This window comes from Oncorhynchus keta, chromosome 24, assembly GCF_023373465.1.
Source record: "Oncorhynchus keta strain PuntledgeMale-10-30-2019 chromosome 24, Oket_V2, whole genome shotgun sequence".
Classification (NCBI taxonomy): Eukaryota; Metazoa; Chordata; class Actinopteri; order Salmoniformes; family Salmonidae; genus Oncorhynchus; species Oncorhynchus keta.
The window spans coordinates 44,486,773-44,505,097 of record NC_068444.1 but is presented as its reverse complement, the minus strand read 5'-3'; the positions used below and the strand labels follow the sequence as shown (position 1 = coordinate 44,505,097).

General features: G+C 45.1%; 1 protein-coding gene across 2 annotated transcripts in view; it reads right to left on the bottom strand.

Annotated features, from left to right (window-relative positions):
• Positions 1-18,325, bottom strand: part of LOC118374123 (netrin-3-like) — a 93,711-nt gene that overhangs the window by 11,968 nt on the left and 63,418 nt on the right. For both annotated transcript variants that reach the window (XM_035760486.2, XM_035760485.2), the window contains exons 3-4: positions 6,745-6,933; positions 647-796 (exon numbers count right to left, since the gene is read on the bottom strand). In XM_035760486.2, coding sequence (XP_035616379.1) covers positions 647-796; positions 6,745-6,933 — 339 coding nt within the window. The remainder of the gene's footprint in view (positions 1-646; positions 797-6,744; positions 6,934-18,325) is intronic.

Genomic DNA, 18,325 nt, shown 5'->3' with positions numbered 1-18,325 from the left:
GTCATGGTTTCTCCAGTATCGTACATGGGTATGGTTTCTCCAGTATCGTACATGGGTATGGTTTCTCCAGTCTCGTACATGGGTATGGTTTCTCCAGTATCGTACATGGTTCATGGTTTCTCCAGTATCGTGCATGGGTATGGTTTCTCCAGTATCGTACATGGGTATGGTTTCTCTAGTATCGTACAATGGTATGGTTTCCCCATTATGTTACACACACAGAGCCACTCACAACAATCATGCACACCATGATGGATGTATTTGAAAGATGGTTCATCAATACATGACGCTTCCCTCATGAGAATGTGTTCCTGCTTTGGGGCCTCGAATGTGTTCCTGCTTTGGGGCCTCCCCTGTGTCATAAAGTCATTGACATGCACTTAACAGAAGCACACATTTATTTCAGTCATCAGTGGAAGTACTGTATTTGCAATCAGTGGCCCTCTGTGTTTGTGGCTGTGAGTATATGCAAGCAGTTTGTTTGAGCGTGACTTGTGAGTGTGACCCATAATTGTGAAACCTATGTGTCTGCTTGTGTATGTATGTATGTGTGAGCTACGAGAGCTATAAGTGAATATGTGACCTGCGAGTGTGCGTGAGGTTGACCTGCAAGCTATGAGTGTGTGTGTGTATGTGATCTACTCACTGATGCAGGGGGCCACGGGCGAGCGGCTCTGCTGGTAGCCCTTGGCACAGCGGTTGCAGGCGATGCCCGTCACGCCGTCCTTACAGGGGCACTGGCCCGTCGTCTGGTTACATGTCTTCCCTGCCGCACCCACCGGGTGGCAGTCACAGGCTGGAGAGAGGGAGGGAGAGGGAGGTGAGAAGGGGAGAGAGAAGGCAAGGGGGGGGGTTAGATGTGGCATTTTGAGAAACAATCAATAGTTAGTCACACAGATGTTCAGTGTCACTTTTAAGGTTTATTTGTGACTCGACTCAAACACGATGGCATTTTGAACCCTTTCATGAATAGGCTCCGTATTACAACACATCCTAGTTAATCATCATCTGCCATAGTATTCCACAGTTTTCCAGATGCAACGGGACTGAGTGTTCCTCTAGTCTATTGCCTCTATCCTCCAGACTGTAGGTCTGAGATTACTTCTGCTCACTTGGGCTACACTGCCACTGTCGCCTCCAGGTTTTGGGACCTGGCAATACCCTGCAAAGGTGTGTTTGTGCGCATGCATACGTGTGTGTTTGTGCGTGCAAGTGCATACATGTATTTGTGTGTGTTTGCATATGTTTGTGTGGACAGGGAAGAAAAGCCTCCATTTGTCTAGTCTCTCAAGTGCTACGCTGGTGCCTGTGTGTGTGTGACACACTGACACACACACCCACACTGCCGTTTCATCGCTTCCCGAAAATCCGCCCGCCGCCCGCCGAGTGCCAACAGAAATATGCCAGCCAGAAAGAGTCCCAGTCCCTCTGTCCTTCATGATATGCTCTGGCTGTCCAAACGCACATTGAGCAATAGAGGGCTTTTTATGTCTAAAAAGCTGCAGAATACAAGACTCGGCTTGTCGGTCAACTCTTCTCTTCCAAGAGCTCTTTACAAGGTGACAGAGAGGAGACAGGCGAAGAGAGAGAGAAGCAGAATAGGGGATAGGGACAAATACAGAGAAAGTGGAAAGAGTGTGAGAGAGAGAGAAAGAGAAAAATGGTGTGTTAAAATTGAGAGCGAGAGAAGCGATAGAAAGAGAGAGAGGAGAGAGAAAGGGCGGCAAGGTAGCCTAGTGGTTAGAGCGTTGGACTAGTAACCGAAAGGTTGCAAGTTCAAATCCCCGAGCTGACAAGGTACAAAATCTGTCGTTCTGCCCCTGAACAGGCAGTTAACCTACTGTTCCTAGGCCGTCATTGAAAATAAGAATTTGTTCTTAACTGACTTGCCTAGTAAAATAAAAAATAAATAAAAAAGTAGAATAAAGAGAGAGACACAGAGGGGAAGAACAGTGAAAGGGAGAGGGTGAGAGATAACATGGTCCAAACTTTGCCTCTGGTGTGCTCATCATCAACAACAATACTAAATCTCCCTCACCTCACCTTGGCTCAACCCAGCTCAACAGTTAAAACAGAAATGTGAATGTGTTTAAGAAACCACACATACTATCGGAAGATAAACCTCTCCATCCACACACTATCAAGTATCACCATTACACTTTAGACTGGTCCAATTTGACAGACCTGACACATAAAAACACAAACTGTAATATCCCAGTAACATTCTGCTTTAAAGGGTGTGATTAAATGATTAGGCTTGAAACTGCAGTTCCTCTATCCAGAGTCAATAAAAAACCATGCTTTCAAAAAAAAAAAAAAAAAACTTCATGATTTAATAATGAAATGGTACATTTTATCTTGTCGATCAGTTCTGGCATCGAGAAAAGCTTTTGGCCAAAAAACCTTGAAAAGATAGGGGAGGACGCCTCTTTTCCCCTACTTAATTAGAAAACACATTCGCTGAGCTGCAAAATGGCCAAAGCAAACTGCCTTACTTAAAGGGATACTTTGGGATTTTGGCAATGAGGTCCTTTACTTCCCCAGAGTCAGAACTAGTGGATACTATTTTTATGTCTGGGCGTGCAGTTTGAAGGAAGTTGCTAACTAGCGTTAGCTAGCATGCTACCAACTAACTTCTACCATACTGGACACAGAGACATACAAATGGTATCCACAAGTTCATCACACTCTGGGGAGGTAGTTAACGGGCATCATTGCAACAATCCTGAAGTATCCCTGCAACTGTAATGTGATAGCTGGTAATTGTCCTCTCGCTTTCATAAAAACGACAAGAAATGGCGAAACAAGCATTTGGGGAAAACCCAGTAACCAAATAGTCTCTGATAGGGCCTGCCAAGGAATGGCAGCTGCTAACAGGAGTTTTCTTCAGGGCCTTGCTTTGTTGTTCCCCTTAGTAGGAATCGGTTAAATGTTGTGGACTTATCAGCTGTGTTTCATTAACACGTCTAAAGGGGCACCAATCCCAGGGATGCCCAAAATTCCCAAAAAGAGATGGAGGCCCAGTCCGCGCTGCACCTAGGCACAGGAACAAGTTCGGAGCGTTTGGCAGTAGAGAAGTCACATGGTAGACATGGAACAAAACAGGAACTAAGTCGTACCAGAAGTACCTTGAGTCCGGACCCACATTTGACTTTCAACCTCCCCGTGCGTCACCCCACTCAATACAGACTAACACTCTACTACAAACCCTGCCAAACCACAGCCAATCAAAGCCTTCCGTGAGTTTGGAGCCGGGTCAGGTGGTGGGGATTTTGCACGGAATGTGAGCTGTCAGATTTACGAAGCAAACGAACAGATGCATTTTGACACCCCAGCCGGACGGAACAGCCACATGTGTGTCTGAAGAACAGAGCACTAACCCCCCACCCCCCACCCGACCACACCCTCCCTCATTACCAGCTCAAATGGTACTGACTCCCTCAGTTCGTTTTGTTTCGTCAAACCTACCAGCATTTGTTCCCCTGCTCCGGACTGTTCTTGCACCTGTTTTTTAGTCCTTCCCGGTTTTGAGGTCCTGTCTGCCCTGACCCTGAGCCTGCCTGCTGTTCTATACCTTTCCCCACCTCTCTGGATTACTGACCTCTGCCTGCCCTGACCCTGACCCCGAACCCTAAGCCTGCCGTTCTATACCTTTCCCCACCTCACTGGATTACTGACCTCCTCCTGCCCTGACCCTGACACTGACCCTGAGCCTGCCGTTCTATACCTTTCCCCACCTCACTGGATTACTGACCTCCTCCTGCCCTGACCCTGACACTGACCCTGAGCCTGCCGTTCTATACCTTTCCCCACCTCACTGGATTACTGACCTCCTCCTGCTCTGACCCTGACCCTGAGCCTGCCGTTCTATACCTTTCCCCACCTCACTGGATTACTGACCTCCTCCTGCCCTGACCCTGACCCTGAGCCTGCCGTTCTATACCTTTCCCCACCTCACTGGATTACTGACCTCCTCCTGCCCTGACCCTGACCCTGAGCCTGCCGTTCTATACCTTTCCCCACCTCACTGGATTACTGACCCATGCCTGCCCTGACCCTGACCCTGAGCCTGCCGTTCTATACCTTTCCCCACCTCACTGGATTACTGACCCCTGCCTGCCCTGACCCTGACCCTGAGCCTGCCGTTCTATACCTTTCCCCACCTCACTGGATTACTGACCTCTGCCTGCCTTTGACCTGTCGTTTGCCTGCCCTTGTATTAGAAATGCACTTTTGTTTCTTTCGACACGGTCTGCATCTGGGTCATACCTCAAACCTGATAGGCATGGGCCTTTTGGTATTGGAATGACTCATCTTGGATTTCCTAATTCCCTTTCTATAAAGTGATTCTATAAAAATGATTAAGCTCCACTTCAGAAGCTACCTGGAGGTGTCAATACATTCAGTATAGAGTCGATTTGTGGCATTCTGTTGGAAAGTGCTGCTGACCCACTCAACGGTCTGAATTTGAAATCCATTCATTCTAGTCAACATAGATGCCAACATTACAACATGTTAGGAGGCACATAAAGGGCTGACATTGAAGACCTCATAGGTAAGACTGGTTACAGTCGCACCGGTGATGGCCTGCAAGTTTCTTTAATTTGCTGGCTGTTTTTATGCACGTAGCAGCATAAAGCCGTGGATTGAGAGTGGCAGCAGCCGCTGCCCCGGCGTGCAGGAGCTGAGAACCCCACAGAGAGCCACTGCGGATGGGGGGGTGGAGGGGGGTTGGGATCTGTGTGTGTGTTACCTAAGCACCAGGGTGTAACTGGGAGCAGATGGGAGAGACGCTGCCACTTGACCCTCCATCAGAGTCTGGCCTGTCCATTAAACTGGCAATCCTTAAAAGAGTGTGTGTTGGACACTCACTCAAGCACGCGGACACACATTAGCACACACTCACACACATACACACACACTGCAGGTCCGACATGGACACTCGTCCACAAAGGAGGTCTGATTGGAAGCAGGCAGACATTCCTCCCCCCCAACCCTCAAGACCTACCCGCCCATTCCTCACTTCCTTTAAACATAGTGGTGGCAGGTAGCCTAGTGGTTAGTGTGTTGGGCCAGTAACCGAAAGGTTGCTAGATTGAATCCTCCAGCTTTCAAGGTAGAAATCTGTTGTTCTGCTCCTGAACAAGGCAGTTAACCCACTGTTCCTGGGCTGCTATTGTAAATACGAATTTGTTCGTAACTGACTTGCCTCGTTAAATAAAATAAAATATATGTTTTAAAACACCTGTATTTTATTGTCGTTCCTCCACTTCAGACATGACACCGATCATATTTGAAACCCTGACCATTATCCTGGCCCTGTCACATGTGGACAAATATAATGAACACTGCGGCAGAGAAAAAGCTAGAACGAATCAGAAGATCAGAGAGGAGTAGAGAATAGATGAGAAGAGAGCTTGGTCCTCACGAGAGGGAAAGAAAGTGAGGGGGGGGAAAGAGACAGGTCCTAAAAGGGTCTGGGATTGGTCTGATCAATCATGGTACCAGCCGCCCAGGTTGAGGGTCGTTTCGGTCGTTTCCACAGGAACTTTAATTTCCGTCACATCTGGCCTCCCAAGGGGAGGGAGATAAAGTTTGTACCGCTGAGCGGGTCTGACCTGCTGCGCACTGCTCCGCTTTGAGAAAAACAGATCGCCTCCAGGGCCCGAGCACTGCAGCACACCCAGGCACTGGTTGCGTGTGTGTGATGTGTCTTGCATTGGCAACAAGGACATACGTTTTGTTACAGCTGAGTCATAGCTACCTGTAATTATACTGTATGTTACTTGTCATTTGTGAATGCCAAAAAACAATTGCTAAAGTCAATTACTGTGTCACAGTGGTCAATTGCTCTGTGAGTGGACAAATGGCATGGGTGTGCCCCCCCCCCCCAAAAAAAATCACTGTTGTGGCAAGTTTGTACTGTACAGTATAATGAAAATGTATTTAATATTGATATAATATGGTCAATAGTAATGTGCCATCATACCATTGGGAACTCCTTTTCATTTATAGTTACTTGGGTCATGCCCTCAGTTTTGGGTCGGCCCGGAGTGGAAAACTGACCAGGAGCCAATGAGGGGAGATTCCCACCATGGAATCTCCAACAAAAGACCTTCACAGCTAATAGTGTTGCTAGTTCTCAACATCCACGTTGTTTTGAGTTCTCTGTAAGTAATCCCGTAACTTCTCACTATAATCTATAGACTCAAGAAAAAATGCCAGCTCCCTCTTCTATTGATTTTCACATTTCCCCAAGCAACAAGGGCAGGAAACAGCTGTTGTTCTTGAAATGATAAAAAGCTCTCAGTGTATAAATTTGCCAGAAAAACATTCACTGCAAATTCTAAACATTCCACAATTCAAAAACCACTTTTTCCACGAGAAATAACTAAATTGGCTGCTAATTTAATGTGGCTTGTCGTCCAGTGTAATATTTTTCATGTGGGTTTTCAGGAGAACAGCTTCTGTGACGGATTCAAATGATTTACTTAATTAAGGAGGCTTTGTTATTAATTTGTTTTTACCCTAGGAGGGTGGAAAGAGCCAAAGAGTTGGAAGTGAGGTTGCCAGCCTACTTCTTAGAATAGTTGTACTAATCCTGTTATAACTGTGATACATCAGTTGATGTAAATAAATACCCATTTTGAATAAAACATGTAAATTAATCTCCTGAATCGACTGAATTGAAAAGGACCATTTACGCTATAAACCCTGTTCTGAGAGATGGAGTATTCTCCATACCTTTGCAGGCGCGGCGGTGTGTGATGGGCTTGGACATATCCCGGTAGAAGCCTTCCTTGCAGTAGTGGCAGTGGCGTCCAGCCGTGTTGTGGCGACAGTTCATGCACACGCCTCCACTCTTTCTCCCTGACAGCTTGTACAGCTCCATGTTGAAGCGGCAGCGCCGGGCGTGCAGGTTGCAGTTACACGCTACGAGAGGGAGGAATGAGGGAAGGGGAAAAGAGAGGCAAAAATAAAGTTTAGATGTCTTGTATGTTCAGTGAGAATAGCTTTACTTCTTCATATATCAAAACATGTTCAAGGTACTTAACCTGTTGCGACGAGCAATCCCCTATCCGGGATCGTAATTATAGCCTCAAGCTCATTACCATAACGCAACGTTAACTATTCATTAAAATTGCAAATGAAATGAAATGAATATATTGGCTCTCAAGCTTAGCCTTTTGTTAAAAACCAGTAATAGTTGAAAAGCATTTGGTGAACTGGCATCGCCACAGGTTGAAGTACAACAATCAGCATTATTGGTATAGTCTGGGTATACGCCATAAATCACAGTATTTCAAAGCACATTTTAAAAACACTCATTCAGATATATGATTGTAGCTTGCTCAGAAGATGTAGGCCTCTTGTAAGGCAGCGTTGCCTATGGGCACAAACCCACCGTCACTGGACCAGACAGGACTGGCAAAAAGTGCTCTTCACTGATGAGTCGCGGATTTGTCTCACCAGGGGTGATGGTCGGAGTCACGTTTATCGTCGAAGGAATGAGTGTTACACCGAGGCCTCTACTCTGGAGTGGGATCGATTTGGAGGTGGACGGTCTGTCATCGTCTGGGGCGGTGTGTCACAGCATCATCGGACTGAGCTTGTTGTCATTGCAGGAAATCTCAACGCTGAGCGTTACAGGGAAGACATCCTCCTCCCTCATGTGGTACCCTTCCTGCGGGCTCATCCTGACATGACACTCCAGCAAGACAATACCAACAGCCATACTGTTCGTTCTGTGTGTGATTTCCTGCAAGACAGGAATGTCAGTGTTCTGCCATGGCCAGCGAAGAGCCCGGATCTGAATCCCATTGAGCACGTCTGAGACCTGTTGGATCAGAGGGTGAGGGCTAGGGCCATTCCCCCCAGAAATGCCCGGGAACTTGCAGGTGCCTCGTATACTCCAGCAGCACTACACCGGTAAGCTCCAGGAGCACTACACCGGTACGCTCCAGCAGCACTACACCAGTACGCTCCAGCAGCACTACTCCGGTACCCTCCAGCAGCACTACACCGGTACCCTCCAGCAGCACTACACCGGTACGCTCCAGCAGCACTACACCGGTACGCTCCAGCAGCACTACACCGGTACGCTCCAGCAGCACTACACCGGTACGCTCCAGCAGCACTACACCGGTACGCTCCAGCAGCACTACACCGGTACGCTCCAGCAGCACTACACCGGTACGCTCCAGCAGCACTACACCGGTACGCTCCAGCAGCACTACACCGGTACGCTCCAGCAGCACTACACCGGTACGCTCCAGCAGCACTACACCGGTACACTCCAGCAGCACTACACCGGTACACTCCATACAGCACTACACCGGTACACTCCATACAGCACTACACCGGTACACTCCAGCAGCACTACACCGGTACACTCCAGCAGCACTACACCGGTACACTCCAGCAGCACTACTCCGGTACACTCCAGCAGCACTACACCGGTACACTCCAGCAGCACTACACCGGTACACTCCAGCAGCACTACACCGGTACACTCCAGCAGCACTACACCGGTACACTCCAGCAACACTACACCGGTACACTCCAGCAGCACTACACCGGTACACTCCAGAAACACTACACTGGTACACTCCAGCAGCACTACACCGCTGCACCAAAGAAGCTAGTTGAATTGCACCTATCCTACTCTTTTGCCTGGCGAGTAACTGTTTTATGAAAATCTGGGTATCTTTGTCCAAGGAAACATTTCTGTTTGGTCTCAGAGAACGTGAAACAGTTAGCAAATATGTAGGATGAGCAACGAATGAGCCTAGAGAGCCTCACAAGTTTGACAAAATTACTTTATTTCTTTCAGTCTAATATGGCTATTTACTTATGCCTACTTCTGTAGCTCTTCGTCAGAAGCACACTTTTTGTAAGAAGATCTAGTTAGTCGTAACTGTCCTCTCCAAGTTTAGCTGGAATTTAACCTGAAACGGTTTGAGAAATGCCATTGGTTAATGATAGGCCTACCTCTCGTCTTGGGCGGAGCAGAACATCATATGTCATTAACGTCACCAGTGATTAACGTCACCAGTACCACATCTTTATGATATATATCTTGTCTTAAAATCGCAAAGTGACTCCAAGAGACAGGCTGGAATGTCTGACTCAAATATGGGACAATTCAACTATTTTTTCTAAATGACTGTTTGAATTTGTCGATCAAATGCGGAACAAAGGGCCATAATGCGGGACTGTCCAGCACAATCTGGGACATTTGGTAACTCTAGTCTGCACTGAATGAGAGCATGGTGCCATGAAGTGTTGCCAATCACAGTGTGTGGTAGACAGATAGACTGACTGTGACAGACTTCTTTGTTCTAGCCAAGAACAGTGTTATATCCACATCCAGTACAGAGATTGCCACCACGTCAAGCTTGGCTTTGAATTTGATAACAAAATTACCTTTGATGGGACCATGAGATACTTGAACGAAAAATCTCAAGGCCATATCAATAATAATGGGAATTTTAAACCAGCCGACAGTAGAATTCTGTTTCTCAAATGCTACTTCCCTCGGAAGAGGAATGCCTGGCACAGGGAGATGGGAACGAAGACATTTCTCCACCCAGTTTTACATGGTCGCAGGCCCCAGGAACAGAGCACATTCTCAGACTCCTTCCCTCAATTCCATCTGCCAGTTATTATGCAGCCAATTTCCATGGAATTCTACATTTAATGAAATACTAGTTGGATTTGAATCCCCCTTGGACATGTCCTGTTTCTGAAGCTACGCTGCTGCTGGCTCTTAAGGGGTGTGTTCTTGGAGGCTGGTGGCATGGGGTCTGGGTTTGACCCTTGAACTCAAGCCATTTTAACAGAAGGGTTTGGACCATAGACATGACATCATTGGTCTGGACACATGGATGGATGTTATTGAGAATGAAGAACTGGCACGGGTGACACCCACAGTAGGTTTAATAAAAACACTTACCATCATTTTTTTTAAATGTGGAGAAATACAGGTATTCTGAAAATGTCCATTGAATATATCTATTTTTCCCAGCAGAAAGATGGCAGTATAGCGCAGCTGTTGAAAAGAAAGGCCGAAATAGAATGTTTGGCGAAATAGAACTGCTCAGCTACAGCGAACAAGACATATCAGTTTGCTATTAGCTAATTTAGCAGTCTGGTCGACATGGACCAATTTACTGTAAAAAAATACAGTAAAAAAAAATAATTAAATGGACAGACAAAAAATAAAAACCTCTTCAGACTCTAGGGGCAGTATTTCATTTTTGGATAAAAAGACGTGCCCGTTTTAAGCGCAATATTTTGTCACGAAAAGATGCTCGACTATGCATGGAATTGATAGCTTTGGAAAGAAAACACTCTGACGTTTCCAGAACTGCAAAGATTTTCACTGTGAGTGCCCTAGAACAAAAGCTTCAGGCAAAACCAAGATGTTTCTGCAACCAGGAAATGAACAGGATTTCTGAGGCTACGTTTTGCATTATCTCCTTATATGGCTGTGAATGCAACAGGAATGAGCCTACCCTTTCTATCGTTTCCCCAAGGGGTCTGGAGCATTGTGACGAATTTGCAGGCATATCATTGGAAGATTGACCATATGAGACTACATTTGCCAAGTGTCCGCACGGTGTCCTGCGTGGAAATTGGTGTGCAAAACTCAGCTGCTGGTATTTTTCCATGGGATTCTGAGAAAAACCATGCTTCCACGAACGGCATATCAATGAAGAGATATTTGACAAAACACCTTGAGGATTGATTCAAACAACGTTTGCCATGTTTCGGTCAATATTATGGAGTTAATTCGGAAAAAAGTTTGACGTTTAGGTGACTGAATTTTCGGTTCGTTTCGGTAGCCAAATGTGTAGTAACAAAACGGAGCAATTTGTCCTACACAAAGAATCTTTCAGGAAAAACTGGACATCTGCTATGTAACTGAGAGTCTCCTCATTGAAACATCTGAAGTTCTTCAAAGGTAAATTATTTTTGATTCCTTTGCTGGTTTTTGTGAATATGTTGCGTGCTAAATGCTACGCTAAATGCTAAGCTAGCCATCAACACTCTTACACAAATGATTGATTTTCTATGGTTCAAAAGCATATTTTGAAAATCTGAGATGACAGTGTTAAGAAAAGGCTAAGCTTGAGAGCAGGCATATTTATTTCATTTCATTTGCGATTTTTAGAAATCGTTAACGTTGCGTTATGGTAATGAGCTTGAGGCTGTAGTCACGATACCGGATCCGAGATGGCTCGGCGCAAGAGGTTAACAATGTGACATCTATGAACGAACAACCACCGGAGAGCCAGGAAAATCCGGAAGAATGGCGGCTGGGAAATGCAGCTAGCTAACGTGGCTAACGTGGCTCCAGTGGCTAAGAGACGGATACGGTTGATTCAAGAAGAACACCGAAAATTCCAAGAGAAATGGACAGAAAAGTATATTTTTAATACTGCATGATGGGACTAGTTCACTGTGTCTTATTTGACAGAAGGCAGTCAATTGTTTTAAACAAGAAAATGTAGAGTGACATTTCCAGTCACACATTGCCCACTTTGACAAAACATTTCCACCACGAAGCAACCTCAGAAACAACAAAATAACACAACTCAAAAGGACAGCTCAAAGGACAACAACAAATGGTGGACAGATCTAGCACTGTGGCAGAGAAAACGACGGAGGCAACATATGAGATTGCTTGGATACTCTCGAGAAACAAACCTTCACGGAATGTTTTAGGCCTCAGCCCGAAATATTGAATGCCGATTTCACAAACAAGGAAGCTATCTTAAAGCAAATTAAGGGACTGCAACTCTCAGACTTGACCATAACGAGATGAATAGACAACATCAGCGAGGCCATCGGTAAGCAACTGATTACTGACATATCCGTGACGCCGTGTTTTAGTATTGCGCTTGGCGAAAGCACTGATGTCAGTGACATTGCCCAATTATGCGTTTGGGTCCGCTTCCCTCAAACCTAAAAAAAAAGGTTCAGAGAGAAACATTTCTGTTTTACTGCCCCTTCAGGGACAAACACGAGGAGAGGATATCTTGATAGTCCTTGTTACATTTTCTGCTGATAATAATATTGACTGGTCAAATCTGGCATCTGTATCCACTGATGGCAACCCAAGCATGCGAGGGAAGGAGAAGGGACTCATAGGCCTGATGAGAAAAAGAGGATATTCCCGAATTTGTTACGTTTCATTGTATCATTCGTCAGGAAGCACTTGTGGCTATACTCACAGACTGACTTACAGAATTTCATTCAGCAAGTTGTGCGCGTGGTGAACATTATTATTGCGAGGGCACTGAATCACCGGCAATTCCGGGAGTTGCTGGAGGAATACCAGACAGAATACAGCAAGATTTGAAAAGATTTCTTTCTCTCCTCCCTCAAATCCGTGAATTTGTTGCAAACAAGGGGAGAGAGTAGCCAGAGCTGGATGATCCACAGTGGATATTAAGGCTTTTTTAACTGACATCACCTGCCAGCTGAACACAGTGAATCTCCAGCTACAACTCCGGGCAAAATGCTGCGTGTGGTCACAGCGTTTCAAAATAAAATCACCAGACAGTTTTCATACCTGACAAACAGTTTGTTAATTTCCCAAAACTCAGCTGTCGCCAGATCCAACCCAGACATACAGCAATATTTTAGCTATGATGCATTTGTGCATGTGTTGGAAGAGTTGAAGTTGGAGTTTGAGTCAAGATTCAAGGATATGATGGAGTACAAGGAGTTTTTCAACTTCATTGAGAACCCCTTTCATGTGCCAGTGTCATCTCTGACCCCAGTCATCACAGCCCTCTGTCCTGACCGTGCTGGAATAGAGAGTGAGATAGTGTCATCTCTGACCCCAGTCATCACAGCCCTCTGTCCTGACCGTGCTGGAATAGAGAGTGATGTAGTGGAGCTGCGGGCAAATGACACATTGCAAGTTGAACTAAGATCAGTTGTTACCCCTTTCTGGAGCCTTGTGTCAGACACAGAGTATCCACTTCTGAAGCAATGTGTGCAAAAGGTGACATTCTTTGTCAGCACTTATTCATGTGAAGCTACATTTTCAACAATGAACATTGTGAAACAAAAACAGAGAAACAGACTTACTAAACACCTGGATTGCCTCACAAGCAACAACAGACTATAAATTTAGAAGGAATTCAGTCAAGGAGCAGAAGGGACATTTTTGCTCATCCAACTACTGAAGTAACCCTTAGTATGGGTCTAATTTACAGTATGTGATGTAGCTTATTTGATGTGTGTGTATACATATACATTTGTGATGTGCTGTACATCAAATCAATTGCATGTGCTCTATTGCTCTGAATTTGTTCTCAATTGATAATTGATCATTTTGAAAGAAAAAGTACAACAAATGACAGATCTGTGTGGCCCTCTGAATGATTGTCTCAACCCAATGGGGCCCCCTTAAAAAGAATAGTGAGTAACACTGGTGTGGAGGGTGGGGCGAACTGGAGGAGGGATGGAGACTGTGATCAAACGTCTCAAACACACAAACAGCTGTGTCCATTAGCACCTTGTAGCAGGATCACTGGCACTCTCATTTTTCTCCAGCCTAAATCCTATACTGCCATACGTCCCTCCTTCACATGGAGGAATTCAATCTTCAATATTAGGACTTTTCTACACAAAATGGACAAATAATTTGGATCAACAGATTGTTTAAACTGCCATTGTGAATATGAATAAACTGGACAATAAAAAAGTCCAGGTCTAGAGCTCTAGAGTTCCAATGCAAGAGGAAATCTCAAATGCTGGATTAGACCTGTTGAGAAAGGGAGAGCGTGTTTATGTGTTGTGAATCAGTTGCTTGCACTACAGCTGGACCTGATACTTTAAACAAGACGTTCCCATTATTCCTCGCTCTCTTTTAAAAAAGCTTGAGAAGAGGGAAATGAAGAGAAATGAGAAAGAGGAATCTAGAGAGAGGTGGGGGGGGTGTTAACTTCACCTCAGTGCCTGCTCGAGGATTTGCTGCGGCACTTGGAATGTTTATGGGTTTGTTTTGAAGTGCTTTGTGCACCGCTACTAGGACTCACACAACACACGCACACACATATGCACATGCACACGCACACAGACACCAGACAAACTCACTCTAATTAGGCTCAGCAGGGATAACTGAACACCGGAGAGGGCTATTTTTCAATTCATTAACACATCAAAGCTCCACCGGAGGTCGGGGCTCCAGATACCATATGAACACGTCAAAAGCAATATACACTGCTCAAAAAAATAAAGGGAACACTAAAATAACACATCCTAGATCTGAATGAATGAAATATTCTTATTAAATACTTTTTACTTTACATAGTTGAATGTGCTGACAACAAAAATCACGCAAAAGTTGTCAATGGAAATCAAATTTATCAACCCATGGAGGTCTGGATTTGGAGTCACACTCAAAATTTAAGTGGAAAACCACACTACAGGCTGATCCAACTTTGATGTAATGTCCTTAAAACAAGTCAAAATGAGGCTCAGTAGTGTGTGTAGCCTCCACGTGCCTGTATGACCTCCCTACAACGCCTGGGCATGCTCCTGATGAGGTGGCGGATGGTCTCCTGAGGGATCTCCTCCCAGACCTGGACTAAAGCATCCGCCAACTCCTGGACAGTCTGTGGTGCAACGTGGCGTTGGTGGATGGAGCGAGACATGATGTCCCAGATGTGCTCAATTGGATTCAGGTCTGGGGAACGGGCAGGCCAGTCCATAGCATCAATGCCTTCCCCTTGCAGGAACTGCTGACACACTCCAGCAACATGAAGTCTAGCATTGTCTTGCATTAGGAGGAACCCAGGGCCAACCGCACCAGCATATGGTCTCACAAGGGGTCTGAGGATCTCATCACTAATGGCAGTCAGGCTACCTCTGGCGAGCACATGGAGGGCTGTGCGGCCCCCCAAAGAAATGCCACCCCACACCATGACTGACCCACCGCCAAACCGGTCATGCTGGAGGATGTTGCAGGCAGCAGAACGTTCTCCACGGCGTCTCCAGAATGTCAGGTCTGTCACATGTGCTCAGTGTGAACCTGCTTTCATCTGTGAAGAGCACAGGGCGCCAGTGGCGAATTTGCCAATCTTGGTGTTCTCTGGCAAATGCCAAACGTCCTGCACGTTGTTGCGCTGTGAGCACAACCCCCACCTGTGGACGTCGGGCCCTTATACCACCCTCATGGAGTCTGTTTCTGACCGTTTGAGCAGACACATGCACATTTGTGGCCTGCTGGAGGTAATTTTGCAGGGCTCTGGCAGTGCTCCTCCTGCTCCTCCTTGCACAAAGGCAGAGGTAGCGGTCCTGCTGCTGGGTTGTTGCCCTCCTACGGCCTCCTCCACGTCTCCTGATGTACTGGCCTATCTCCTGGTAGCGCCTCCATGCTCTGGACACTACGCTGACAGACACAGCACACCTTCTTGCCACAGCTCGCATTGATGTTCCATCCTGGATGAGCTGCACTACCTGAGCCACTTTTGTGGGTTGTAGACTCCGTCTCATGCTACCACTAGAGTGAAAGCACCGCCAGCATTCAAAAGTGATCAAAACATGAGCCAGGAAGCATAGGAACTGAGAACTGGTCTGTGGTCAACACCTGCAGAACCACTCCTTTATTGGGGGGTGTCCTGCTAATTGACTATCAATTCCACCTGTTGTCTATTCCATTTGCACAACAGCATGTGAAATTTATTGTCAATCAGTGTTGCTTCCTAAGTGGACAGTTTGATTTCACAGAAGTGTGATTGACTTGAAGTTACATTGTGTTGTTTAAGTGTTCCCTTTATTTTTTTGAGCAGTGTATTTCAATATACAGGTAATTTGCTGAAAAAAACAGACATTTTCTCTCAGGCAAAATGTGTAGAATAGCAGGAAATAGCTCACAGAAACTGTATTTTATAGTTGACCCAAAATATTTTTTTGAATTATTTGATCTTAAAATGTACAGTACCAGTCAAAAGTTTGGACACACCTACTCGTTCAAGGGTTTTTCTTTATTTTGACTATTTTCTACATTGTAGAATAATAGTGAAGACACCAAAACTATGAAATAAAACATATAGAATCATGTAGAATCCAAAAAAAGTATTCAAAATGTAAAAAAAGTAACCCCCCTTCTCCTTGATGACAGCATTGCACACACTTGGCATTCTCTCAACCAGCTTCACCAGGAAGGCTTTTCCAACAGTTATGAAGGAGTTCCCACATATACTGAGCACTCTTTTGCTGTTTTTCTTCACTCTGCGGTCAAACTCATCCCAAACCATCTCAATTGGTCATGTGATTGTGGAGGCCAGGTCATCTGATGCAACACTCCATCACTCTCCTTCTTTGTCAAATAGCCCTTACACGGCCTGGAGGTGAGTTGGGTCATTGTCCTGTTGAAAATCAAATGATAGTCCTACTAAGCGCAAACCAGATGGCATGGCGTATTGCTGCAGAATAATGTGGTAGCTATGCTGGTTAAGTGTGCCTTGAATTCTAAATAAAATCACTGACAGTGTCACCGGAAAAGCACCCCCAAAACCATCACACCTCCTCCTCCGTGCTTCACGGTGGGAACAACACATGCGGAGATCATCCGTTCACTTACACTGCGTCTCACAAAGACACGGTGGGTTGGAACCAAAAATATCAAATTTGGACTCAGACCAAAGGACATATTTCCACTGGTGTAATGTCAATTGCTCGTGTTTTTTGGCCTAAGCAAATCTCTTCTTCTTATTGGTGTTCGTTAGTAGTTTGTTTTGCCGTTGCAGCAATTCGACCATGAAAGCCTGATTTAGGCAGTCTCCTCTGAATAGTTGATGTTGAGATGTGTTTGGTTCTTATTTATTTGGGCTGGAATTTCTTAGGCTGATAACTCTAATGATCTTATCCTCTGCAGCAGAGGTAACTACATTTACATTTACATTTAAGTCATTTAGCAGACGCTCTTATCCAGAGCGACTTACAAATTGGTGCATACACCTTATGACATCCAGTGGAACAGCCACTTGCAATAGTGCATCTAAATCTTTTTAGGGGGGGGGGGGGGGTGAGAGGGATTACTTACCCTATCCTAACTCTGGGTCTTCCTTTCCTGTGGCGGAACTCATGAGAGCCAGTTTCATCAAAGCGCTTGATGGTTGTTGTGACTGCACTTGAAGAAACTTCAAAAGTTCTTCACATTTCCCGGATTGACTGACCTTCATGTCTTAAACTGCCGTTTCTCTTTGCTTATTTGATACAGAAATATCTCATTTACATACATATTCACACCCTTGAGTCAATACTTTGTAGAAGCACCTTTGGTGGTGATAACAGTTGTGAGTCTTTCTGAGTAAGTCTCCAAGAGCTTTGCACGCCTGGATTTGCCCATTATTCTTTTTTAAATTCTTCAAGCTGTCAAGTTGATTGTTAATCATTGCTAGACAGACATCTTCAAGTCTTACCATATATTTTCAAGACAAAACTATAAGTTCACAATCTTCTTGTTAAGCAACTCCAGCATAGATTTGGCCTTGTGTTTTAGATTATTATCCTGCTGAAAGGTGAATTTGTCTCCCAGTGTCGGGTGGAAAGACGACTGAACCAGGTTTTCCTCTAGAATTGTGCTTATAGCTGTATTCTGTTTATTTTCATCATAAACTCCCTAGTCCTTGGCAAGTATTTCCTTATGTAACCTTTATTTAACTAGGCAAGTCAGTTAAAAACATATTCTTACTTACAATGAAGGCCTAGGAACAGTGGTTTAATTGCCTTGTTCAGGAGCAGAATGACAGATTTTTACCTTGTCAGCTCGGGGATTTGATCTAGCATCCTTTCAGTTACTGGTCCAACGCTCTTACCACTAGGCTACCTGCTGCCTCAAGTATGCCCAAAACAAGTTGCATCCACCGCTGTGCTTGAAAATATCAAGTTTGATACTCAGTGATGTGTTTCATTGCATTTACCCAAAGCATAATGCTTTGTATTCAGGACAAAAAGTTAATTTCTTTGCCACATTTTTTGCAGTATTACTCTAATGCCTTATTGCAAACAGGACGCAAATATTTGTATTCTGTACAGGCTTCCACTCTGTCATTTAGGTTAGTATTGTGGTGTAACTACAATATTGTTGATCTATCCTCAGGTTTCTCCTATCACAACCATTAAACTCCATTTTAAAATCACCATTGGCCTAATTCTGATATTCCTGAGCAGTTTCCTTCCTCTCTGGCAACTGAGTTAGCAAGGATGCCTGTATCTTTGTAGTAACTGGGTGTATTGATTCACCATCCAAAGTGTGACTAATAACTTCACCATGATCAATGGGATGTTCAGTGTCAGT